We start from the raw sequence: 27,377 nt of genomic DNA on the forward strand, positions 1-27,377 counted from the left end.
AATCTCTCTTAGTTCTCCCATGTGGGAGGACAGATAGACACTCACTCAACAGCACTCTGTGAACACCTAACCCGTTTATGCACACACAGTGCCTAAGGACATGCATGAACATTAAACTCCATGAAAAATGAAGTGGCAACGGGAGTCCATTTCTATGCAATCTTACAGCAAAGGGAAACATTCTTCTTCAGTTCGGCTCACTACAGATTAACATTTCACTCAGACTCGCATCTTAAGATGTTTAAACTACTGGTGCCTCATTAAGCACTGAAAAAGAGCTAGTCGTAAAACGTCTCGATGTCCTCGTATGACACACAAGATTACCTACTAACAATAAAAATAGAATAATTGGGGGAAAAAATTAAATTAAATTAAGAATATAAATCTATACTTCTTTATACTAATAATAATATTATGTATAATTACTGTGGTGGGGCCAGTGAAAATATAATTTTTTAATTAAATTAAAATAAATTAAAATTAAAATATGTATACTAAATCTATACTTCTTTATACTAATACTAATATTATGCATAATTACTGTGGTGGAGCCAGTTAAAAATATATTTTTAATTAAATTATGTCAAATTAAATTCAATTCAAATTCAATTCAATTATTACAAATATTTGTAATTTATAAGCCATTTATACTTCTTTATACTAATACTAATATTAAGTATAATTACTGTGGTGAGGCAAGTTAAAAATTTTTACATTTTTAAATTAAATTATGTAAAATAAAATAAAATAAAATAAAATTTATACTTAATCTATACTTATTTATACTAACACTACTATGTACTATGTGGGGCCAGTGAAAATATAATAATTAAATTAAATTAAATTAAATTAAATTAAATTAAATTAAATTAAATTAAATTAAATTAAATATTTATACTAAATCTTACTTCTTTATACTAATACTAATACTATGTATAATTATTGTGTATAATAATTATTGTGTATAATTACTGTATATAGATATTATATATGTATATATATATATATATATATATATATATATATTATTATTATTATTATTATTATTATTATTATTATTATTATTATTATTATACTAAGAAGTATAATTTTTGTTGTGAGGCCAGATAAAATATTGTCAGGGGAGAATCATTTTACTGAATATGAGTAATCTAACAGTTGATGGCAGCCATTGATTTCGTAGTATGGTAGTAGTACAGTAGTATCATGACAACATATTCATTTTTGGGTAAATTACCCTTAATTAGCAATTCTAAATTATTTATTTCTTAAACACTTTCAGTCAGCACTGAGCAACACTATCAGTTCTTTCCCAACACTAAAAAACAACTATATTCCCCACAGCATTATGACAGATGCTATACATTAGAGAAAACTGTTGAGCAGTTTTACTTATTTATTTCAAATCACTATGGCAACCTTGCTGGAAAGGGGTAAATGAGATTGGCTATTAGTGTGTCTAGGAAGAAACGTGTGTAACAATACTGCACTGAAATGAAGATCGCAGAAAGAGAGAGACCTCTAAAGACAAGCAACACATCGCCTTGGGAGCTTCTTAAATTACCTGTTTTTTGACCTTGCATAACTTCTTTATCTCTCCCCTGAGACCATTTCTGTTTATCTCTGCTTCTCACTCCCTCTTTTTACGGTCATTGATTCTGTAAACACAATCCTTCTCTCTGCTGTCTGACAGAGGACATCTGACTTTCACTAGAAACCAGTAGAGTGAACTCTCAGAAACTGGCATCCACTGTAGAAGACAAAGCTTTAAAAAGCCATTTCTGAGCATCAAGGTGTGATTTTTCATTAAAACCAGCATGGCTTTGGTACCCCCATCCCATAATTCTACATAACTGCCTCTTTGTTCATCATTGTGTTTTTTATGACGACATAAATCCTAAGTGGCAGATGAAAGTGCTGAAGTACCTCTAGAATATATACTGCTTTAATTCAAGGTCATTCATATCAGTAAAAAAAGATTAAATGGAATAATATATTATTGAGGTATTATAGACCAATTTGGAGTAGATGTCACAGTTACGTCACTTGCAGCTGGTAACACTGGAAACAAGCGGAGGGAAACAGGTAAAAGCCATGGAATAAGAGACAAAAATTACTGTTGTGCCTTTGAATGTCAGAATCGGAATCCAAATCGTTTTTCTAGAATACTGTCATCAAAGACCCCATTTAAAGCTAAACACAGTCAGACTATGGATGAAACCTGCTACGATTACCCTACTTTTAAAGCATAAAATTGATGTAAAAAATAGCTCCACATAATGTTCACATATGCAGTTCATAGGGGACATATTGTATTAGCCCTACAGTTATAGCATGAATTACTATTTGATTTTTTACATAACATTTACCGATTTTATCTCACAATTCTGACTATTTTTTCTTGCTTATATCTCCTATTTCGAACTTTATAATTCAGTTTAACTCTAATGATAGTACCCACAAAAAAAGGTCATCACTGTTTGCAAACACTGAATTGTAACTGATGAAGTTTTCGATAATTTCTATTTCTAATTTCTAATTTTATTTTTCTCTAAATACTACCTAAGAATATTTTAAATAGTGCTGCAACTTTCACAAGGATATTGATAAATTACATTGTGCATAATCAAATACTTATAAACTTATAAAATGCATGCATTGTGAGCAAAAAAAAAAAAATCTGGTAATATTTACAGCAAAAACAAAGGAAATTGAGCCAGAATACACAGAGTTCAGGGAGATCAAGACAAGACGAGCATTTGACACTAAAAAGTATATAAATTGTATTATTTTTATGAAAATAACCGATCGTTTTGCTAGATAAGACCCTTTGTCCTCGGCTGGGATAGTTTACAACCGCATTTGGGATCATTTGAAGCCGCATTTAAACTGCATTTTGGAAGTTCAAACTCGGGGCACCGTATCAGTCCATTATATGGAGAAAAATCCCAAAACGTTTTCCTCAAAAAACATAATTTCTTTACGACTGAAGAAAGAAAGACATGAACATCTTAGATGACAAGGGAGTGATTACATTATCTGTAAATTGTTGTTCTGGAAATGGAGTTCTTTAATAGAGACATCAGTAGCAGGAAATATTAAAGACATTGCAAATATGCTTAGTCATTGTAGTAAAAGATTGCCTGTTTTTGCAAAAAGCGTTTCATGGCTGGTAAAAAAATAAATAAATAAATAAAAATTGGTCCGGTAAATTTTATCCCATCACCGGCCATTGGCAGGTTTGGTTTTAGGCCCTGGTTACAAATAAACAAACTAACACGACAACGTTTCAGGTATTATGGCAAGGCATACTGGTGCCTGTGTATTTTTTTAACTGACTGTATAACCCTATATTTCAATAAGTGACAGTCTACTTGAATTAATTGAATGAATCTGGTTTTTTTTTACCATAAAGTGTACTGATAACCACCATAATACAGATGGTACAATAAAAAAGAAACGTGAATCATTGTTTACCATACAAAAAAGATGCACAGGGTTATACACATAAAGACAAAACACTAATCAGAAAAACAGAACAATTATGCTAAAATGCAATAAAAATGAAATAAATAACATTAAAAAAACAACAACAACACATTACTTCTAACAAATATACATGTGTTAAAAAAGTAAAGCCAATTAATATCTATTTAAAGACATATTTGGTGTGTCATGCAGGGATTTCTGGGAAGTCATTTTAGTAATTAAAAAACAAGTAACAGTATTTTAGAAAAACACACATATTTGCTTTATTTTTTTAAATAGTTTTTATAGTGTAGAAATATGGGGAAATGTAAGGAAATACAATGAAGACTGGCCGATTATTGGTGCAGATATTAACCATTTTCATGGTTATCGGTTATCTTTCATTTTCAAAACCGATTTGCCGATAAAATAGTTTAAAAACATTTAAAGAAAGTTTTTGTCAGAGAGATTTTATTCCTAATTTTAACATTAATTTTCATTTTTACACCAGACATATATATTGGTTCAAAATATTGGTTATCAGTCTACTTGAACTATAAAAATCTGAATCGGCATCGGCCCTGAAGAACACATATCGGTCGACCCATAATGCAGACACAATTTTGTGAACGTGTGAGTGTCCATGTGTGGGTTTGCGGAAGGTTGCCTGTTCACATGTATCATTCAGTCTTTAAAAGTTCAAACAGCTCAGTTACTGATTTGCTGTAATATTTTCTATAGGACAAAATAATAAATTATTATTTCACATGTTCATAACCATTTGTTGTAGGTTGATGGTGTTGAAACAACATTAATGGCTAGAAATTGCCACTGGCTTACATTTCAATACAATCCTGAATGCATGGTGTCCACTACTCTCTCAAAATGTATCATTTTGAAAGAAAGAAAGAAAGAAAGAATTAATGATTAAGTAATGAATGCATGAGACGTAATCAACATATGAAGAGTATTATAAACCAATGCCTGATTCTCTGATATTAAAACTGAAATATTCAGTGCACATTTCCTCTAAAAGCACTGTGTCTGTCAGGCTGTTTGGCAAGACTTTTCAAGGATGCTGGAGCTTAAGATCATGGTTTCCTTAGGCAAGATTCAGTATAGTACCACAAGATTAAAAACAAACTGAATCACTTGAGGCTTCCATGAATACATCTAACAACAGCAAAACACAAATACAACTCAAATACATGCAAAATTACTTTATGATTGGTTATGTAAAATTGCCTACAGGCTGCAGATCGGTTTGGGTTCATTGCTGACTGAAATAAGAAGCACCTTGACTAAAAACTCAGTTACAAATTATTGTTATATTTGGTATTTGTTTATAATATGTACACATGCCATTCATGTTTAAAGAAATAAATTAATGCTTTTATTGAGCAAAGATTGATCAAAAGTGACACACAATTTAAATGCTGTTCTTTAGAACATGTATTTTGAAAATGTATCACGATTTCCACAAAATACAAATCACTGTTTTTAACTCTGACAATATGAAGAAAATTTCCTCAGCACCAAATCAGCATATTCGAAAGATTACCCTTTTTAGTTATTTAATTTCAGGATGAACAATGTCACTATTTTTATTAAAGGAATTATTCATTTAATTCAGCAAGGACACATTAAACTGATTAAATGTGACAGTAAAAGACATACTGTAAATAATGTAAATACTGTAAACTTATTTACATTATGACAGTTTATAAATATTAAACAAAATTGACAAATGTTTTTGAGCACCAAATGAGCATATTATAACGATTTCTGAAAGATCATGTGACCCTAAATTACTTAAAAAATGTTAAAATAGAAAACAGTTATTTTAAACTATAACAGTATTTCACAATGTTACTATTTTTGTAGTATTTTGCCAAATAAATGCAGTTTTAGTCAGCATATGGACTTTAAAATGTTTAAAAATCATAAAAACACCAGCATTTTTAAAAGTAAAGTAAATTAATTGCCTTAGACAAAACAAAAACAAACTGCAGCATAAATTGGAGAGAGTTTTTTGTTTGCCTTCCCTTATTTGTGCACTAGAGGCCTGGCCAGAGGTGACGACAGGTGGAACTATTGTTTTTTTCCGCCCTAAAAGCTGTGACTGTGGTGTGAAGTGTTTTGTTTGCAAGGTTTGCAAAGTCAGAATAATCATGCATAATCATGTCCAGTGGCCTTAAAGAGAGTGAGATTATAAAAAGAGTTAAGAAAGTTTCCGCGCTCACTAACTGAATGCATAAAGAACTGCATTTCTTCACACAGAAAGACAGAGTTAACAGGCAGACGCTCGGAGAGCGTGACCTCTTCACACTACATACCGGTGTGTATCACTCATCATGCTTGCATTCAGAAACACTGTCACCCATATTCAACATAAACACAGCCTCATCATTTCTCTCATACATACACTCGCTTCTCAAACACACGCTTCAGTGGTAACGAGTAAGAGGGACAGTCTAACGAGAGGTGTGTGATCTCACTGAGCAATCTCACGGGGGTAATTACTGCAAACGGAACACACTGTACTGTAGCATACTGAGAAAGAGAGAGAGAGAGGGATGGGAGGGCTTTAAAACAACACCTGGAGGTGCTGCAGCAATAGCATCACAACTGTATAATAACCCAAAGGGGAAAAATCATTTTAATTGTTCAAAAAAGGAGTTCTCACATCAGGTGTTTTTCACTTCAGGATATATATCCCCAGAACATTCAAACATAATGCATTGCTTTGAACCTCATGTCTTTCCAAACCCGTAAGTCCTTAGTTTATCTTTGAAACACAAATTAAGATATTTTTGATGAAATGCAAGAGCTTTCTGACCCTGCATAGACAGAAATGCAACTAGCATGTTCAAGGCCCGGAATGGTAAAATATTCTTCCTGTATATCATGCGTGTGGCACTGTAGTAAACAGATATTTTGAACAGCAATAATATTTAATAATATTACTGTATTTTATTAAATAAATGCAACATATATAGTAAATATTAGGGGTGTGACAAGACACTTATCCCATGAGACGAGACACAAGACTGGGTTCACGAGAACAAGACTTTTCAACTTTTCTTAGGAAATCCTCAATGAGGAAATATATAGGGAAAATAGTCTTTTGTTTAACTGAAAAAAGACAAAATGCAAATAAAAAAAAATGTAGGTAAATTTTGAACTTTATGAAATTAAATGATGAATGAACAGACCATGAAGAAACATGGCAGTAATAATGACAGAGGGAGTATGTTTGAACAGAGAGAGCAGGATAGTCATATTAATGCGGACTACCTGAATATAACTCAGGTAATTATTAAGAAATATAAATGAAAGTCTAGCCTGAAATGAAATAGCATTAATGGAGTGTGAGTGTGTCTTTAAGAGTATGGCCACACACTGTGTCCACTATCAAGTGCACAGTTGCTGACTTCGCCTTTTATCTGCTGCTAATGTATGAACAGTGCTGTGCATACATGTCAAAAGAAACTCGGCTCTTTAAGAAAAATAATAAAAAAAATCATACAGTGACGTACAGAACAGACTGACAGGGCACATTTCACATCCAATACACACTCTACAGCACACACATACATAGTAACGTAGTAAAGACAGAGAGAGAGAGAGAGAGAGAGAGAGAGAGAGAGAGAGAGAGAGAGAGAGAGAAAAAAAAAAAAAAAAAACACACACACACACACAGGTTGGAAACTGCTTTTCAACCTGTACCACCCACAACAGATCCCTAGTAAACCAAAAGAGAAACTTAACACTTTCACTCCACCATCTTACAGTACAGTGTATTAACTATATCTGCATTTAACAAATAAATACAGCTTAATAAACACACTTTTACACATGAGCCAGTCTTGATTTAGTCACTAGAGTAAATGTCACTGAATGTTTTCAACACTGATAAGAAGAAATATCTCTAAAGACCCAAATCAGAATGATTTCAGAAGGACCATCTGATTTTGAAGACTCACCAATAGCTGCTTAAAATTCAGCTTTTCCATCAAAGGAATAAATTACATTTTAAAATAGAATAAATTAGCAAACTGTTATTTATAGGGGTCGACCGATATGTGTTTTTCTTGGCTGATGCCGATACCGATTATTACATATCAAATGGACCCATAGCCAACATTTTGATTCGATATATACTGATATTTGCTGATGCTTCAGAAGGAAACACAATGTAAACACAAAAGTAAAGCTGGGGGGTGAAAACTTTTTGAATTTGAAGATTAAGGTAAATTTAACTTATTTTGTCTTCTGGGAAACATGTAAGTATCTTCTGTAGCTTCTGGAGGGCAGTACTAAAAAAAACCCACAATATTTAGGCAAAATAAGAAAAATGTACACATCTTCATTCTGTTCAAAAGTTTACACCCCTGGCCCTTAATGCATTGTTTTTTGTTTTTTTCTGGAGCATTAGTGAGCATTTGAACCTTCTAGAATAGTTGCATATCCCTCAGTTGTCCCTCAGTTGTCCTTAGCGTCAAAAGATGGATCTCAAAATCATACAGTCATTGTTGGAAAAGGTTTAAATACACAAAAACCAAATAATTTGTGGGACCTGAAGGATTCTTCTCAAGAACAGTGGGCAGTTAACTGCTCAGGACAAACAAGGGACTCATAAACAACTATCACTAAGCAGCAACAACAACAACAAAAATATGATTATTAATAATAATAATAATAATAATAATAATAATAAAACAGCTGTGGATCATTGGAACTAGAGGGTGAGTAATTAATGACAGGATTTTCATTTTTAGTTGAGCTATCCCTTTAAAGATTAAACATGAGATCATTTACTGTTGCGCTATAAAATTTAGCAAGCAAAATCCAATCATTTTCCATAGGAATCCACAAAGTTGGTAGTTTAGTATGGTAGTTTAGTTCCTGTTGCAGATTTGAGATCAACACGAAGTTTAGGTGAAAGTTGGCTAACGTGACAGAATCTTAATGATGTTTTATTAACAAGGTTCGGGAGGAGCGCGTCAGATACCTAGCCTAATTAACACAAGGAGGAGTCCACTCAAGTCAATCAACGCTATGCATTCAAATACAGCTGACTTACCTCTATCCTTTTGACGGTTTATCAGCATCCCTCCACCACCCCATCTCCTCACTCCGAGTTCTCACTACACCTAAGGGGGGTTCTCTGGGTTCGGGCCATTCCCGAGCTCGGAGCCCTTCCCCCGGACAGCACACCAAACATGCATTACTATACTCCGGCTAATTATATGTAAGCATGAACTCGTGAAACTAAGTCAGCGTTAGATGACAGCAAAGGCAATCTACATGTAAAAATAGGGGATATTACCATTAACATTTACATATCAATGGATACAATAAACAACATCATCTAAAAACCAACATACTGTATAATGCATCCTTCTAAAAACTGTGTCAACAGCAATCTGCAGCGATGTTCAGCAACTACATCTATTAATGTAATTACTCCACAGTGAAATATAGTTAATTAGTCTACTTTTGTAGGCCGTTTACTGTTGCCAACCACCTTGGCACACAGTAACAAGAGAGTGTGATCACAGGTGTGCATATAATGGGGTTATAATGGCCTGGAACATAGCTCATATCAAATCAGAATCTACATTCCAAGTGTATTCTGAGGTCACAGAAGCAGGGCAAAATGTTTGCACACACTGATAATGCCATCTGAAGCACATAATGAGTGGACATAAGCAATTCCTAAAGTATATTTACATGTTTACTGATGGAGAACGAGAGAGTTGCATTAGGGATCCATCTGTTTGCCTCTGTTTGCCCCAACCACCTGCGTTTGAATTCACAGACCACATACCAGTAACACTATTATATCAAACACATACACACATCTCCAGATGTATGCAGATCTCAGCTGTATTGACGCAGAATAACAAAGACATGTCCATTTTTGACAGACAGCAAAAGAGAGAGAGGAAAATGAGAGAAAGAGTAAACGAGAGGAGAGTGGGTGAAACAGATTGTGCTGTCAAAGGGGATGGAAAGGGCTCAATGTGACGTTGCCACGGCAATGCAGAGTGGGACAGAATAAAGTAGCTCCGTGTGTGTATGTGTGTGTGAGTGAGTGGGCGATACATATTTCCCCTCGCTCCCTGCCTGACTCACAGCAGCATAAATACCGCAGGCGCTCTCAAAGGCAATGCTCTCATCTGTCCTCTGTCTCTCTCTTGTCCCTCAGGCCTGACAGCTACAGTCACTGTCTCACACACACGATGAGGCATTTTACGGGACAGTAGGATAAGTGCAGTACAAGACTGATGAGAAAGAGAGTAAGAAATCCTCCTGTGCTTGACGGGAAGTGCTTCACGGTGTCTACCTACGTTAATAAGACTTGAGGCCTGAACTGGAACGGGCAATGGTTGGACGATGGTATTTAAAGGTGAGGCTACCAACCCAATATCATGGCAATTCGCACATATTTTACGAGGTGGCTAATTCATACGTTTTGTGAAAAATCTAATGTACTTAACAAGGTGGCAAATTTGTAGGAATTTGTACGTATTACCACCCCTGAACCTATCTCTCAAACTAATGTACAAAATGGTCATACGAATTCGTACGTATTAGCCACCTCGTAAAATACATACAAATTTGTTACGAGATAGCGTTGGGGCTACTTATTACAAGAGCACCACATGACTTGAGGATGTCATGCTGTTTCAGAAATTAAAAAACATAAGCAGAAGATCCTCTCATGTATTTTGTTTAAAGAAGCCCTATTATGCCCTTTTACAAAGTCTTGATTTTGTTTTGGGGGTGTACTAGAACATGCTTTCATGCTTGGTGGTTCGAAAAACGCATTTTTTATTTTTCACATAATTTACATTATTACAATACATCTCTCCCATGGCACATAAGGCTTGATTAGTTCCGGGTTTAATGAAGGCCCGCCTTCCGAAAAACAAAATGTGTTGTGACTGGTTAGCTCTCCCACTGCGTTGTGATTGGCGAACAGCTTAGACCGTGTTTCAGTACTGCCACGCCCCTTGTCGAAGAATCAAGTTCCGTGTACAACTGTTAGTGCAAGCTAAATTAAAGTGGTTCTTACGTTTTAAATATTTTTCTTACAAAAATGCATCGATTCGCTACAGGAGGCCTTTATTAACCCCCCAGAGGGAGTGCCAGGATAAATTTTAATATAACTCTGATTGCATTCGTCTGAAAGAAGGAAGTCATATACACCTAGGATGCGTGGAGGGTGAGTAAATAATACACTACAGTAGCGTTGGGTCCTATCATCAGCCTGTGAGATCGCCAATACATGATATTATCGTGCTAATGTATTTAATTATTTACATACTTAGTTTCATTGCCCGAAACCAGCTCCAGCATAAAGCTAAAAGCAGCCTAACATTATCAAAGAACATCATCACTGATTAGCCTAGCCTATTCTAGTGCAAGTTTCTGCATTTTAAAAAACACTCACGTTATAAGTGATGCTAACGCTGTCTACACTGTATGATGAATAAATCTCTTACCACACACTGCACACATCTGTGGTGTGTTACAGCTCTAAGCAGCCACTCTAGTCAATGGTTGTGTTTATACCCGCCGCGCTGTGGCTTGTTGAAGTGGCTCTCCGCGCTGCATTGCTAAAGTTAGGCTAATCCCCCACCTCGTCCCTACCCTCCCTCCAACAATTCGAATTTCCTCATATTAAATGAGAAGTATCTTTACTGATCTGCCGTAGAACGGAGATTCTGTTCAAATTCCCTATAAAATCTTAAATAATTCCCTTTGAGCTAAATTGACCTGTTTCCCTTACATATGTATGAATTGGTCCAGACCTCTGTAAATTTTTCATGTTCAAAAATACAATTTCTTCTCCGAATGACTAATTTAATGTTTAAAACTCATATGAGTGTCTGCATGTATAATTAAGTTTAGACAGTTTGCAAGATTTAGAGTTGGTATGAAAATGATTGCTACAAGACGCTGGCGAAGTGAACGAGGCTTGAGAAAGTTGTGAGTGAGGGCATGGGTGGGTCTTGTTGGCAGATCCGGCTATTCTAAGCATTTTTGAGAATAGAATATGACTTCACTCGTACGATTTTGTACAATTTGTCTATTCCAAAGTGACGGGTAGGTTTAGTGGTGGGGTTAGGATTAGGTCAATCGTATGAATTCATATGAATTGGTACACATATATATATATATATATATATATATATACACACACATATATCGTAATATATGTATGATTAACAAAAATCATACTAATTCAAACGAGTGAGGTTGCACAAATTCATATGAATTAGGCACTTTCGTAAAATATGTACGAATTGGTCCAGACCTCAGTAAATTTTTCATGTTCAAAAATATTTTTTTTTCTCTGAATGACTGTTTAAAACTCATACGAGTGTCGGCATGTATAATTAAGTTTAGACAATTTGCAAGAATTGCGTTTAGTGTTTGTGGTATGACAACGATCGCTAACAGACACTGGCGGAGTGAACAAGGCTTGAGATAGTTGTGAGTAAGAGCATGGGCGGAGCCTAAACCCGTGTTGCCAGATCAAATTATTATAAGCGATTGTGTCTTTTAAATGTCATTTGACACTTTAGAAAGTTAATAAAGTAGGAAGTTACCATTTAGGGTGAGCAAAATAGATTTTAACTAATTTTGGTTTCTTTTTTATTTTATTTTTATAATTGTTTTATAATATCTGGCAACACTGCATCACCTATACTTATTATCTGTCAGAAAAATGATCAGCGCAATGAAAAAAGTAGCATTTAACACTAGTAAAAGTAGCATTTAACACTAGTAAAACATCCATACTGTAGCACTAGACAAAGTTATCATCTAAATAGCAATGGTTATTAATGAAAATTATAACAGTGTATTGTTGCATGAATAACAAAAAATTGATTAAAAATTATAAAACCTAATAATCTAAAATCTAACCTATATTAAAGTATTAGCACATTTTAATGCAATAAATATGGTATAATTTAATAATAATTTTAAATCAAATAAAAACAGCCTTGTTGAGCATAGTTGCTTCAAAAAAAAAAAAAAACCTTATCCACAGGAAAAGTTTGAACAGAGAAAAGTGCATCTGTAACTCATCTACAACTCTTCCAATACAAATATAAATATATTGGGTGCAATAAAAAGTAATTTCTAACAGTCTGATGCTTCTCAATTTAATTAAAAACCCACACTAATGTACACACAGCAAAGTACACCTGCTGCACCAAGGAAAGCCTGACTACTAAGGGTTATAGGGCCCCCTGTTGGTGAACAAGGGTACAATCCGTTCTGTTTACACTCTGATTTGAGCTCAAGTTTACCTACCACAGTGTTTGCCATAACACACACCTACACAGAGCCATCACCACCCAGCTAGTAGAAAGTATACTGTTACAGCCTATGCCTCCTTCAATATCCATCTGCTCATTAAGACACCTTCTAATCATTCTCTATGAAGACTAATTGCTATTCACGGGGGTGAGGGGGGCTAGCATTTTGTTACTCATGTTTTCTTCAGACCAAAGTCGGAATTCTGAATGCTGACGCCAGGTCTCTGCGGTGAAAGATCTGTCAATGTGCCTGAGGTGAACCCATTTAGACTGTCATGGGTGTGTGAACATCTCAATTACCACGCGATGGTCAGACGGTTTGGTTAATAATTCACACACATCACACACTGCATTAGTCTGACTGAGGTTTGAATGTCAAAACACTGACAGGAAACTTTAATAACATTGCAATAGTAATGAGCTACAAAGAAGATGATTGTGAAATGCCAAGAACAGAGATCTTTAACTGAGAAACTTAAGCAGTTCCTCAGTATGGTCATTGAATTACATAATGTCTGTGCATCTGCTTTCGGGTTAATACAGCAGAGGTTATGTAAATAAGGGAGTAATTCCATGGAGCAGGAGAGAGAGTGAGAGAGAAGAAAGTCATAGGCGAACAGTGAAAAAGAGAGACGGAGAGAGAGGAACAGAGCGATCCGCCAGGTTTACGTGATCTGAAACTGATGGTTGCATTATTGATTGTGTTTAAAACCCGATGCCATGATCACATCACCGGCAGACATTTCTCCAACACCATTGCCTACTAAATAACATCTAGTCGGCATTGTTAGTGGACAAAGACAGAGCTATCTAATCACATTATTTATGGTTCTTAATACAAGATCATTCGCTCACTTTACTTTATTCAGGCTAAATGGTGGATGTGAGAGTATATACTCATATACATACACTAATGAGTTCGATAAGAAGCCTCTAATGCTTACCAGTGTATTTATTTGATCAAAAATACAGTAAAATAGTAATATTATGAAATATTAGTATACTTTCTATATTAATATATTTTAAAATGTAATTTATTCCTATGATATCACATGACCCTTTCGGAAGTCCTGCTTCGGAAACATGCTGCTTAATGTTTTTGTGAAAAGCTGAAGGATTCTCTGAAAGTCCACTTCCAAAACAAAAATGTACATATAATGTACTCACCCCCTTGTCATTCAAGATGTTCATGTCCTTCTTTCTTTAGTCGTAAAGAAATTATGTTTTTTTGAGAAAAACATTTCAGCATTTTTCTCCATGTAGTGGACATCTATGGTGCCCTGAGTTTGAACTTTCAAAATGCAGTTTAAATGTGGCTTCAAATGATCCCAAATGCGGTTGTAAACAATCCCAGCCGAGGAAGAAGCATGATCGCGAAACGATCTGTTATTTTCATAGAAATAATACAATTTATATACTTTTTAATGTCAAACGCTCGTTTTGTCTTACTCTGTTTTTTTTCTGGTTCTTGACAGTTAGGTTATGTCGCAAAATTCCCATCTCATGTTCTCCCTCAACTTCAAAATCATCCTATATCGCTGTTTTACCTTTTTGTTAAGGGTGTTTGATCTTCTTTGCATGTTCAGTTTGCAAAGACTGGGTCGGTACTTCTGCAGCGATGTAGGATGATTTTGACATAATTTTTGAAGTTAAGGGAGAAAATACAATTGATCGACAATAGATTTTCGACATACCCTGTCTTGAGCCAGAATACACAGAGTTCAGGCAGAGCAAGACAAGATGAGCGTTTGAGATTGAAATATATTTAAATTATTAGTATTTTTAGTTTTTGTTTTTTTTTTTTTAAATGAAAAGACCCTTAAGTTAGACCCTTCTTCCTTGGCTGGGATCATTTACAACCGCATTAGGGATCATTTGAAGCTGCATTTAAACAGCAATTTGAAAGTTCAAACTCTGGGCACCATAGCAGTCCATTATATGGAGAAAAATCCTGAAATGTTTTCCAAAACATAATTTCTTTATGACTGAAGAAAGAAAGACAGAAAAAATCTTGGATGACAAGAGGGTGAGTACATCTGTAAATTTTTGTTAGCTAGTAAGCTAGTAAGCTAAGTTTTGTTTAGGTGGCCAATTCTGTGTTTGTAAATATAGACTGAATTTGAAAATATCATGTGGTGCGACCAAATATCACGTGGTGTGACCACTGCAGAGTGTTTTCCATTATAGATATATGTCCCAGATTGGCCGTTTTTGTGCTTTTATATTCAATTGATGGTTTATATACATATAATTCTTTATTTTAGTATCATTTGGAATAGATTTTTATGTAATTTGGGTCATTTCAGTTTTTGTTTAATCTTTGTACAATACGAGAAAAAATGCAAAAAAAAATTTAGAGCATATAATTTTAGTTAGGCAATTATGCATCTATTAGTAATTTATTATTTATTTATTAATAACTATTTACCACGTTTTATTTACCACACTCCACTGCCAAAATAAATGCTCGCCATAGGCAAGATGTTAATTCTGACACTTCAGTCAAGCACAAACTCCTGATGTCATTTTCTACTGTAAGATGTTCATGTTGTCATCTTAGAAACTGAACCAGCAACCTCCCGCTACTCTAAACTGACCCTTCGCAAAGACCCACCCCCCCCCTTAGTTACTATTGCTACATCCAACAAACCATGGCACTTTTATGGCACACATCATGTTCTCATGCATCATGAAAAATGCATCACAGTGCAAAGAGGAAACTGACAACGTGCTGATATACAAGACAGAACTGGTTACTTTTGGTATGAAAAAAATCTACGTTTAAATTTTGTAATTTTTTAAAATAAATTCAAAAAACAAATATTGTTTTGTGTCCTGACAGATCGCTGTAGCACCTCAGTTCAAGCGACACATGAACCGATCATCTCTTCATCTTTACTAGTTATAGCACAAAATAAACATGAATAAACATCAGAAGGTTTCTTGTTAGAAAGATGTCAGTACACACAATGTATTTGGTGTTATGATTGGTCAGATCACCTATTAATCAAACTCCCGCCGAAGGGTCTATTAAGAAGCCAAGACTGGGAAGTTCAGAAATAACTGGGGCTAAAGAAATGCCTCCAGTTAATGGCATATACTGCACTTTTCACACGTCTCTCTACATGGATTTTTAATTATTTGACCACTCATCATGTGGTGCGACCAATAAGAAGAATAACTGTATTAAATTAAAAATAAAATATCTTGTTTCTGTGGTTGAAATATGAATCACTGCTACAGTATGCTTAAGTGATTGATATTTTTAAAACATTTTTATCAGTTTTATGCAAGTTAGAAGAAAAAATAAGTCTGCTAACTACATTTAATATGGCAACTCAGAAATTATATAAAACAAATTATATAAAACATATATATTATATAAAACAAAAATATGAGATTATTATTTACACAAACTCAAAATAAATGCAAATACTTTGTTTATAAACGCTTTAATTACTGAGAACATCTAAAAAATGTTAAGCATGCTAACAAAATTAATTCATTTTAATATAAATCATGGTCGTGCCATGACATTTTTAAGGCTATGGCCAATTCATCAAGATGAAAAAATACTAAAATCACTTAATTAAAAATTTTAATATGAATTTATGTGTACACGACATTCTTAATGTTTGAACAAATACAACAGATATATATATATTTATGTAAATTGGCCTGTTGAAAGTCCTTATAAGTCAGTGACCCATATATATATGTGTGTGTGTGTGTGTGTGTATTCCAGTAATTTAGTTTAATAGGTGATGTATTTACAGGGCTGGAAATCAATACACATTCAAACATTACATTTTATTCACTACTCACAAGCACTCAAATCGATTGCGAAATCAGAATCATGAATCAGAATTAAATAACAAATGAGCTATAATGTCCATATTGCCACTGTAAATTATACAGGGAATTTAACAACTTGGTACATTACAAAAATATTACCATTATTTGAAATATTATTTATTTGAATGAATAATTGTTCAAAGACTACACTGGTTGCTTTGTATGTTTATGATTCACTAAAAATAACTGGTTCAAAAACCAGAAGAATTAAAGAACACTGGTTGTGCTATACATTATTGCGTTCAGCATGTGAGGATAACTATATAGATGAATTTTCTAACATTAATTATTAAATACACAATAAAAGCTACCAACTGTATAAAGTATATGTTCTTTTATCTTTAATGTATAGAGACAACTATAAATCTTTCTCAAGCAGTATGCAGAGGAAGTCATTAAGGTACATTCAAATCCAATGAATCCAATTCAATTTCTAGTAGGAAATAAGCTCTACAGTCATTAAATATTCACTTGGCTATTTCTAAAGCTTACTTGAATTTGTTATAGATCATTAGAAGTGACATTATGGTGCCTTGCAAATCATTTCCCTTAAATGGTGCCTTCAAATGCTGCCAGTTAAGTAATTGATTATACGAGAAGGGAGTCCGCTAGACAGCTGCCTTCAGTTTCGAATACAACCTGTGACTCTGTTCGCTTGACTGGCCTGACATGTAAACTTCTGGCCAAACCAATGGCATGCGATTGGCTGTGACAATGGAATATATTGAAGGGAGGGTTTGGGAAAACTGTTTGGATTTATTTTTACAGTTCAGGTTGCTAAAGGCGCAATCTCACCTCACCTTTGAAGGCCAAGTTATAAAATATCCCCAATTCTGACACTCACCAAATTATTTCATTGATCATCAATTATGACAAAGAACTGCTAATCAGTCAAAACCAGTAGCATGTTTTGAGCTGTCCTGTCTGAATGTGGTAGGACTGATTCTATTCTGTCTATATGACCCTGCCTCTCCCTTCAGGCCTATATGAGACACAGGGGCACAGAGTGACGCAGTGTCACAGGTTTATCCCTTATCTAATTGCGAAGGCAATTAAGTATTTAATGGGGACACCTGGTGATCGTTCCTCAATCATTTATCAGTTTTCCAGAATGAATAAATGATCAGTGACTGGCACTTTCTTGGTGATTTCGAAACTGGCCCATTTAAAGCTGTTTATGTTGAGACTGTGATAAACAGTCAGGAATAGTTAACCTAAAAATGAGAATTTGCTGAAATGTAATCACCCTTAGGCCATCCAAGATGTAGAGTAGTTTATTTTTTTTCATTAGAACATACAGTTGAGGTCAAAAGTTTACATCAGCTTCGTTCTTAATACTGTGTAGTTACCTGAATGATCCACAGCTGTGTTTTTTGTTTAGTGATAGTTGTTCATTAGTCCCTTGTTTTCTTCAGTTTTTCAGCATTTTTGTGTGTTTGAACCCTTTCCAGCAATGACTGAATGTTTTTGAGATCCATCTTTTCACACTGAGGACAACTGAGGGACTAATTTGCTCATTGATGCTCCAGAAGGAAAAACAATGTATTAAGAGACAGAGGTGTAAACTTTTGAACAGAATGAAGATGTGTACATTTACCTATTTTGCCTAAATGTCTTTTTTTCCATTTAGTATTGCCCTTCAGAAGCTACAGAAGATACTTATATGTTTCCCAGAGAACAAAATAAGTCAAATTTAACCTGATCATCAAATTCCAAAAGTTTTCACCCCCACCTCTTACTGCATAATTTTCATTCTGGAGCATCAGTGAGCGTTTGAACCTTCTGTAATAGTTGCACATGAGTGCCTCAGTTGTTTTCAGTGTGAAAAGATGGATCTCAAAATCATACAGTCATTGTTGGAAAGGGTTCATATACACAAAAATGCTAAAAAAAAAAAAAAAAAAAATTGTGGGACCTGAAGGATTTTTCTGAAGGGGAAAAAAAAAGAATCAAGAGTATGTAAACTTTTGAACAGGGTCATTTTTAGAAATTCAACTATTTTCTCTTGTGTGAAATATCTTATTCAGGTCAGTATTAAATAAAAAATAACATGCATTTTGTATGATTTCTCTTAGTTTAGTAAAATAATTAGCATTTTGCAGATTCTGCAAGGTGTATGTAAACTTTTGACCTGAACTGTATTTGGAGAAATCGTGAAACGAAAATCTGCGTGTTTGTAATAAACAAATCCATTATTAACATGTTTAACCTTTGCTTCCAGGTTCCGGGTAAAGTCCAAGTCTTCTATTCATAATATTGTTTTCTCCAAAAAAGCATCTCATCTGAATCAGAAGAGAAATATGCACAGATCATGCACCGTTCACACATTAAAAGAGTCCAAAACAGTTATAAACAAATATGTTGGTGGATTTTCATCTATGAGAACAACAGGGGATGGACATTTTTACTGAAATTAAAGGTTATAATGGGTTATGGACTACTATTTTAGCAAGAAGCAGTGGTTTCAAGTTAAAACACTGTAATTATGCATTTGTTTCTTACAAGCATGCAGCTTTTCACTTCACAAGATGGAGTGGATTACTTGTAGATTATTGTGGTGTCTGAACTATCATTCTGACGGCACCCATTCACTGCATAGTGAGCAAGTAATTTAATGAAAAATGCTGTTCTGATGAAGAACCAAAATCATCTATATCTTGGATGGCCTGAGTAAATCTTCAGCACATTTTTATTTTTGGCTGCTTTATTCCTTTAAAGGAATGTGCAAGACCAAAAAGAAATTTAACCTGTGGAGCGAGAGAGTAGAGAGTTTATATAAGATGATTTCTCTTGTTTCACTACGTGTGTATGCACATGGCAAAGGTATTATGGGGAAAGACACAGTAAGCCAAAGATAATCAAATTTTGATCTGCAAACTCTAAAGATGACAGAATAGGCCACAACATTCAATTCTTTGAGGACCACTGGAAAACAAAACAACTGAGAGTTTGTGGATTTGGTGGGGCCTGATGAAAATAAGACCGGGCAAGCCACCTTTATTTAATGACACAGTGTAGTAAAACACAAACAACAAGATCCCACCATGAATGTCTTCTGGACTGACCTGTCAGAACCATAAGTCAGACAGAAATTGCATCTGAACCACAACTACAACCCAGCACCCTAAGCAGAATGCAGGGTTGTAAATAAATGAACAAAGAAAGCGATGACAGAAAATAGATTAAATAGATTATGCCCTAAAGTTCTTTCCAGTCAATATTATGCAGTGCATTCCCTCAACTGACAAACAGATATTAATCACCAGCGCTACTTGTCCATAAAAGTGTATTTAACAACACCACACTGGCCCATAAATGTACAACGTGTAGTAGATGTTATGGTTATGTACTATAAAAGTTTTTTTCCACAGGCCTTTGCATTACATCAGGATCTAAATCACTGCACTTGGCAACCATGAGGGATTGTAAATGCTTCATTTTCTGTTAGTGTTTTGGATCTGAGATGCCTCAGAGTTGCATAACTAGCTACAAGTGCACTGTGACCTCCCTATGGAACTGTTTCCAGGCATCAACGTGCAGTTGCTACGGTGCAACAGCATGAAGTCATTGGACTTATTGGGTTTGTTATCATGAATGACTGACCTAATGTCACTGACTGACAGACCATGATGCTCTGGTGGCCTGGGTCACATGCCTGAATGTCACAAGCCACAAAATGGGGCATGGCCCAACTTTTTTTCTTCCCTGCTTATTAATGTATTCAAAGATACATAAAACTGCATACATTTTCCAAAATAAACATGTTTTTCATTTCCAAATTAAAATGCATTTAGATACTTTTGGGGTGGCATATGTAAAAACATCATGGTGATACTGTCTTGATAAACTGTCTTGATATTATAACGAAGAAATAACTTTATCAAAATAATACAATTATTGAAAATAAAACACGATTAAGTAGTTTGGTTTATTTAATTTTTTCTTAGAAGACATTTTTGATTTTGAAAAATTTTGTGTTTTACTGCTTTTCACTGCCTTTATGACAAGGCAAAGTTAGGTTGTTAAATGTCACATGGTGCAAAACCTAAAACAATTTAATATATTTATGAATTAGTACTTAATTATATTTGTTTAAAAACATTTTCAAAAAGAATATATTTGTAATGATTAAGTAGTGTACACTTACACATATTCAAGGTATAAGAAAGATGTTAATTTACGGGGTTACTTGATGGTTACCCCAAATGACATTTTAAATATGAACTTTTCAACCCAGTCTCATGACAAAAACGTACTTGAGGGAACCTTTTCACAAGATGCGAAATACATACCAATAAGTACATATCACTGCAGTTTCCAAAAAGAAATGAACACTAGAGGCAGTAAAACGGCGTGCACTTGTAATCTTTTTTGTACACAGTTACGATTACAGCTCTATATGTTTTGCTTTTCCGGTGTTCTGACAAATAATGCTACCTATCAGATTATGCTGGGTTAGGGTTAGGGTAGGTGTCCACGACAGGGTAGCATAAATGGACACAACACCAGACGTAACAAGCTTGCTCGGTAGCTTAGCCAACACAGAATTGGACTTAGGATGCAGAATCCTTGGGTATGAAAAAAAAACATGACTCAGGATGAGCTGAAAGATGAGAGATTGAAAAAACAAGCAAACACGCCATGCTTTTGACTGCGTTTTTACCTCACATTCACTTTTGTTCATACACTATGGGGTAGGTTTAGGTGTAGTGCAGATAGTACGTAATTTTAAAACGTCAAATAAATCAAATCTTCTAACATCACCTACCCCAACCCCTAACCTACCCCTTACAATAATTCAAAAACAGTAATTACTGTATACAGTTCATCTGTATACTATCTAGCCTTTACCATAAAACGTACCATATGTGACCCTGGACCACAAAAGCAGTCAGAAGTGTAATTTTTTGGAAATTGAGATTTATTCATCATAAGCTTTTCATTGATGTATGATCTCTTAGGATAGCACAATATTTGGCCAAGATACAACTATTTGAAAATTTGGAATCTGTGGGTGCTAAAAAATTTATATTGAGAAAATCGCCTTTAAAGTTGTCCAAATTATGTGAAAAAAAAGTAAGTTTTTTTTTTTTTTTTTTTTTTTTTTTTTTGTAAGCTTTTTTTAAAATATAAAAAAAAAAAAAAAAAAAAAAAAAACTACTAGAACAGTGTTATATATTTTGCACTTACATTGTTCCAAATGATTTGTAGAATGTTTAAATGTAATGGAAGAGAAATGAGAACAAGTTCCCCCAGGTAAATTTTTGTCATCAGAACCAGGTAGAAACTTTTCTGTGCAAACCAATATGAATACAAAAAGCACATTTTCTAAAAAAAAAAATTTATAAATAATAATAATAATAATAATAATATAATAATTTATATACTTTTTAACCATAAATGCTCATTCTGCACTAGCTTGACTTCACAAATTATGTAACATGTTTGAAGTACCAACTTACAAAGTAAATGTGCACAACCCTATCTATTTGAACCAGAGCAAACAAAGAAATGTGACCTTTATTGTTTCTGCAAATGTATCTAGTATGATAAAACAGCGCTGCTTTTAGAATATAGTGAAAAAGTTCATTTTTTGTTTGTAACTTATTTTAAAAAACTGAAACTTTCATATATTCTAGATTCATTACATGTAAAGTGAAACATTTCAAAAGTGTTTTTTTTTTTTTAATTTCGATGATTAGAGCTTACAGCTCATGAAAGTCAAAAAATCCAGTATCTCAAAATATTAGAATATTTACATTTGAGCTTCATTAAATGTCCATTCCTACAGTATAAATTCCAGGTATCTCTTGTTCTTTGAAACCACAATAATGGGAAAGACTGCTGATTTGGCAATGGTCCAGAAGACAATAATTGACACCCTCCACAAAGAGGGTAAGTCACAAAAGGTCATTACTGAAAGGGGTGGCTGTTTACAGAGTGCTGTATGAAAGCATATTAAATGCAAAGTTGACTGGAAGGAAGAAATTGGGTAGGAAAAGGTACACATGCAATAGGGATGACTGCAAGCTTGAGAATACTGTCAAGCAAAGCTGATTCAAACACTTGGGAGAGCTTCACAAGGAGTGGACTGAAGCCGGAGTCAGCGCATCAAGAGTCACCACGCTCAGACGTCTTCAGTAGAAGGGCTACCAAGCCACTTCTGAAACAGAAACAACATCAGAAGCATCTTACCTGGGCTAAGGAGAAAAAGAACTGACTGTTGCTCATTGGTGCAAAGTCCTCTTTTCAGATAAAAGTAAATTTTGCATTTCATGTTGAAATCATGATCCCAGAGTCTAGAGAAAGACTGGAGAGGCACAGAATCCAAGCTGTTTGAAGTCTGCTGGTGTTGGTCCATTGTGTTGTATCAAGTCCAAAGTCAATGCAGCCATCTACCAGGAGATTTTGGAGCACTTTATGCTTCCATCTGCTGAAAAGCTTTATGGAGATGCTGATTTCCTTTTCCAGCAGGACTTTAGCACCTACCCACAGTGCAAAAAACACTTCCAAGTAGTTTGCTGACCATGATATTACTGTCCTTGATTGGCCAGCCAACATGCCTGACCTGAACTCCACTAACAATCTATGGGATATTTTCAAGAATAAGATGAGAAAGAGTCGATCCAACAATATACAGATGATCTGAAGGTTCAATAGTCCCTCAGCAGTGCCACAGGCTGATCGCTTCCACGCCACTCCTTACTCATGCTGTCATTTGTGCTAGGAGCAAGTAATTTGCCGTAATTTGTGCTGCCAACCAAGAATTGAATGCATAAATTAACATTCTTTAAAGAACTTGAACTTTTCTGTTTCGCAAATCCATTTTTTGATTGATCTATTATCTACAAGTAATATTTTAATATTTTGAGATACTGGATTTTTGATTTACATGAGCTGTAAGCTCTAATCATCAAAATTAAAACAAAAACACTTTTGAAATCTTTTACTTTACATGTAATATAGAAAATATGAAAGTTTCAGTTTTTGAAATAAGTTACAAACAAAAAATGAACTTTTTCATGATATTTTAATTTTTTGAGATGCACCTGTATGTATGTTCATCTGTTCTGGTGAAAAAAAACCCTAGCACTCTTTTAGCGCCACTCAGTGGACATTTCTGTTATAAACTGCAGTGATATGTATTTATTGGTACATATTTCGCATCTCTCGAAAAAGTTCCCCAGGTAAGTTTTTGTCATGAATTCAAAGAGCACATTTTCTAAAAAAATATATTAAAATGTATATACTTTTTAACCACATATGCACATCCTGCACTAGCTCGACTTCACGCATTATGTAATCACGTTGGAAAGGTCACACATGATGTAGGCGAAAGTACCAACCAAAGTGAACATGCAAATAAAGTCAAACACCCTTTACAAAAAAAAAGGTAAAATAATGATGTTGGATGATTTTGTGGGAGTAGAAAATTAGACGGAGTCATGTAATACGTGAAGTCACAGATGTGCATCGCAGAGTTAGTGCAAGATGAGCATCTGTGGTTAAAAAGTATATAAATTTTTATTTCATTTTCATTTTTTTTTTAGAAAATGAATAATGGTTTCACTGGGATCATAGAGGCCTTTGAAGCTGTATTGAAACTACAGTTTGGACCTTCAGCCTGTTGGCTCCTATTGAAGTGCACTATATGGAGAAAAATAAAATTCTCCAAGTGAACTTATCCTTTAAGGAAATTATCTTTTTACTTACTCGAAGAGAATAGCAAATATTTCAGCTTTATTTTTAAAAGATTATTACTGTGCCCTCACTAAGCAATATCCATGCTTATTTGTGGATAGAGAGAGCTTTAAAATCAACGAGAGAGAGATGGTTATGATAAATGACCTTCATGCAGATCCAAAATATGCAATAGACAGTTTACAGTTCACTCCAATACACTATCACTGAACCAATATGCCCTCCAGCCCTGTTAAGACACCATATGTTATTTGAAAGCAGAACAGCCCTGTTACATCAGAATCTTACTTGACAGTGACTTTGACCATATGTCTACTCCCTACCTACAGCATCAACTTAAGTCTTCAAGTCCAGTACAAATCATCATGATTTATCTATTGACCATTTGCTCGAAACACGTGTGTGACAAAACTACCTCATGATGTCACCAGTTTTCCAGTAGTGTGATCCATGGGGAACCTAAGGACACACTGTGATGGGGAGCCAAAACCGCAAAGCAAACCACTAATAAATGAATAGACTAATAAAAGCTAGTGCAAATCCTTTGTTATTGGCTCTCTGGCCTTCTCTAACACCATCCAGCTCAGCCAGGAACATTCTGACATCGTTGACCAGCTGAACTTTAGGAACGACATCACAAAAACCAGTTGACATGCAGATACCACATGAGGAAAATCAGACCTTTTTGATCAGACCATACCCCACAATTCCTTGTGCAATGCCTTGTCATTTCTAAAATGGACTACAGGAATGATTGTACTTTTCTGAGCAACTATGAAACTAGCAGTCTTCTCTTGCAAGTCCCTTTGGATTAAAAGCGAACATTAATAAATGTAAATGACAAAATTATCAGCAGAAATCAGAGCTTTTGACCTGGGGCAACCAATGTTCCTGATTTCCCTGTGGGAGATAATAAAAAAACGTGCAGAACGGTAATGAGCACAAATGAGAACAATGGAAACATCTTCCTCCTCCTCTGGTATCTGGTAACGTCACTCAGAGGAGAACACAATATGCAACCACATGTGGGCGAAAAGACGAACAGCACGTCACAGGAGTCTTAAAAGATTTTTTCCTCCCACTCTCGGTACTTCTTTGTATTTGACAAGTTCACTTAACAACTGTCAAAGACAGAGGATTCGAAAACTCAGAAGGACAAGTAAACAGAGACACAAACATAGAATCAGAAAATCTAAAAATGGTATCAAAACAAATCCCAAAGACATACTGAATGGATCTGGTGTGCGCAAAGTTTCTTTGCACTTTTTCAGTGTGTACCTGTAGGCCATGCCAGTCCTGGCTCGGACAGAATCCTGTAATGAGAGTGTGTGTACGTTGAGGAACTCCTCCAGATGTTTGAGTTCTACCTGAGAGTTGGAACGCAGGCACACGAGCGGAGGATAAAGCTTCCCTCCGGCGTTCTGCTTGCCGCAGCGGCTCTGACCCCTGTCCTTTTGCCCACCCTTCTGCTTTGGAGTGGGGATATCAGGGCAAGTGGCTTTGTACAAGTACATCTCGACTGCTCACGTCCATACAAAGTCCAAGCAGGCCCTTAGGAAACAAGCTTCTCCTCCTGTTTCTTCAGTATTTAGCCTTTTGGAAGAAACCAAACAACCTGGATGTCCTCTTTAGCCAAGTTTCCCAGAATCCTGTTGCTCTTGGTTTTGCTAGCAAATATCCTCTGATTGAATTTGTCTCTCTGTTCGCCGTCTTGTCAGTTACACATCTGACTGCAGTCGATCGACTCTTAGTTTCACTCTCTAATAAACACCATGGGAATCTGGGACATTTTCCCTGCCTGTATCTCTCCCTCCATCCCTCCCCCTGCTCTCCCACCCTTTCCATCTCTGTCGCTCCACCTCTCTCTCTCCCTCCCTCACTCACTGTTTCATCCCCTATACTATTTTCTGATCCAGCTTTCATGCCTCCACAGATACAGTAGACTTCGTCTACAGTCGACCTTTGACCCTCGGCTAGTGCTGGAGCTACAGCTCTGACATCATGTCTGTTCCAGAGGATTGTGGGAATGTGATAAAGACTTTCTTTCCCATATCTAGATATATCGGCATGCTTGAGCATCCCAGCCAGAATTCCATGGAGATGAGCCAACAAACACACACACAGTGGGGCAGTAATCCATACACACTCACTGACAGACCCTAACAAAGTCATACACATATCACAAATTCAGGAGAGACAGAAATGTACACAGCGAAGCACTGATGGATAGCGGTGTGTGTTCAAGATTAGAGGCTGTGGAAAACTGGTCAGCTACAATAGTGTCAGCGGAGGTGGTGTAGTGTCAGTTATGCTTTTGTTTAAGTTTATTTTTAGGTGACAGACGGGGTCCTATAAATAACCCCCAATGAATTTGTCACACCTGCAGGACTTTCCCAAGAGCACATGAGTTCATGACCGAGGACAGATAACTCACTCTTTGCAGTTCGTAACATAAACTCAAAAGCAATGAGGAGGATTAATCCCTAATTACCGTGAATAGGTTTATTGTACAGTAACGGCTGGGGTGCACAACACACTAAAACCATTACTGGTTATCGGCTAAACTTAGTTTTAGAGATTTCTTTTTTTTTTTTTTTATATATTGTGGTTCTCAACCTTAGGACCCACTAGTGTTTTCTGAGGGGTTTTTTTGTTTTTGTTTTTTTTAAGTATTTAAATTCATTAAATTATTTGTAATAAATTATTAATATTGGACATTTATTAGTTACTGGCCAAGCAATAATTTAATAAATATAATTAATTACCACAATAAAATAATAATAATAATAATAATTATTATTATTATTATAATTATTATAATTTTTTTGTTCTCAACCTAAATGCCCACCAGTGTTCTGTGAGTATTAAAATAAATAAATAAATAAATACGTTTTAAAATTAATTAAATCATTATTAATACATTATAAAAATTGGATAATTATTGGTTACTAGTAAAAAAAATACAAGAAAATAATATTTTTAATTATAATTGCAGTGAAATAATAACATTAC

General features: G+C 35.0%; 1 protein-coding gene across 2 annotated transcripts in view; it reads right to left on the reverse strand.

The window, feature by feature from the left end:
• The window catches only part of kcnab1a (potassium voltage-gated channel subfamily A regulatory beta subunit 1a), a 127,949-nt gene extending 101,797 nt beyond the window's left edge, over positions 1 to 26,152 (reverse strand). Inside the window, exon 1 of one of the 2 annotated variants that reach the window (XM_051135551.1) lies at positions 25,644 to 26,152. In XM_051135551.1, the coding sequence (XP_050991508.1) occupies positions 25,644 to 25,879 (236 nt within the window). In that variant the 5' untranslated portion in view covers positions 25,880 to 26,152. Of the gene's footprint in view, positions 1 to 18,873; positions 18,893 to 25,643 lie in introns of those variants that run through there. The other variant, XM_051135553.1, reaches the window with a different exon arrangement.
• Positions 26,153 to 27,377: the final 1,225 nt, after the last annotated feature.

Source organism: Labeo rohita, chromosome 18 (genome assembly GCF_022985175.1).
Source record: "Labeo rohita strain BAU-BD-2019 chromosome 18, IGBB_LRoh.1.0, whole genome shotgun sequence".
NCBI lineage: Eukaryota > Metazoa > Chordata > Actinopteri > Cypriniformes > Cyprinidae > Labeo > Labeo rohita.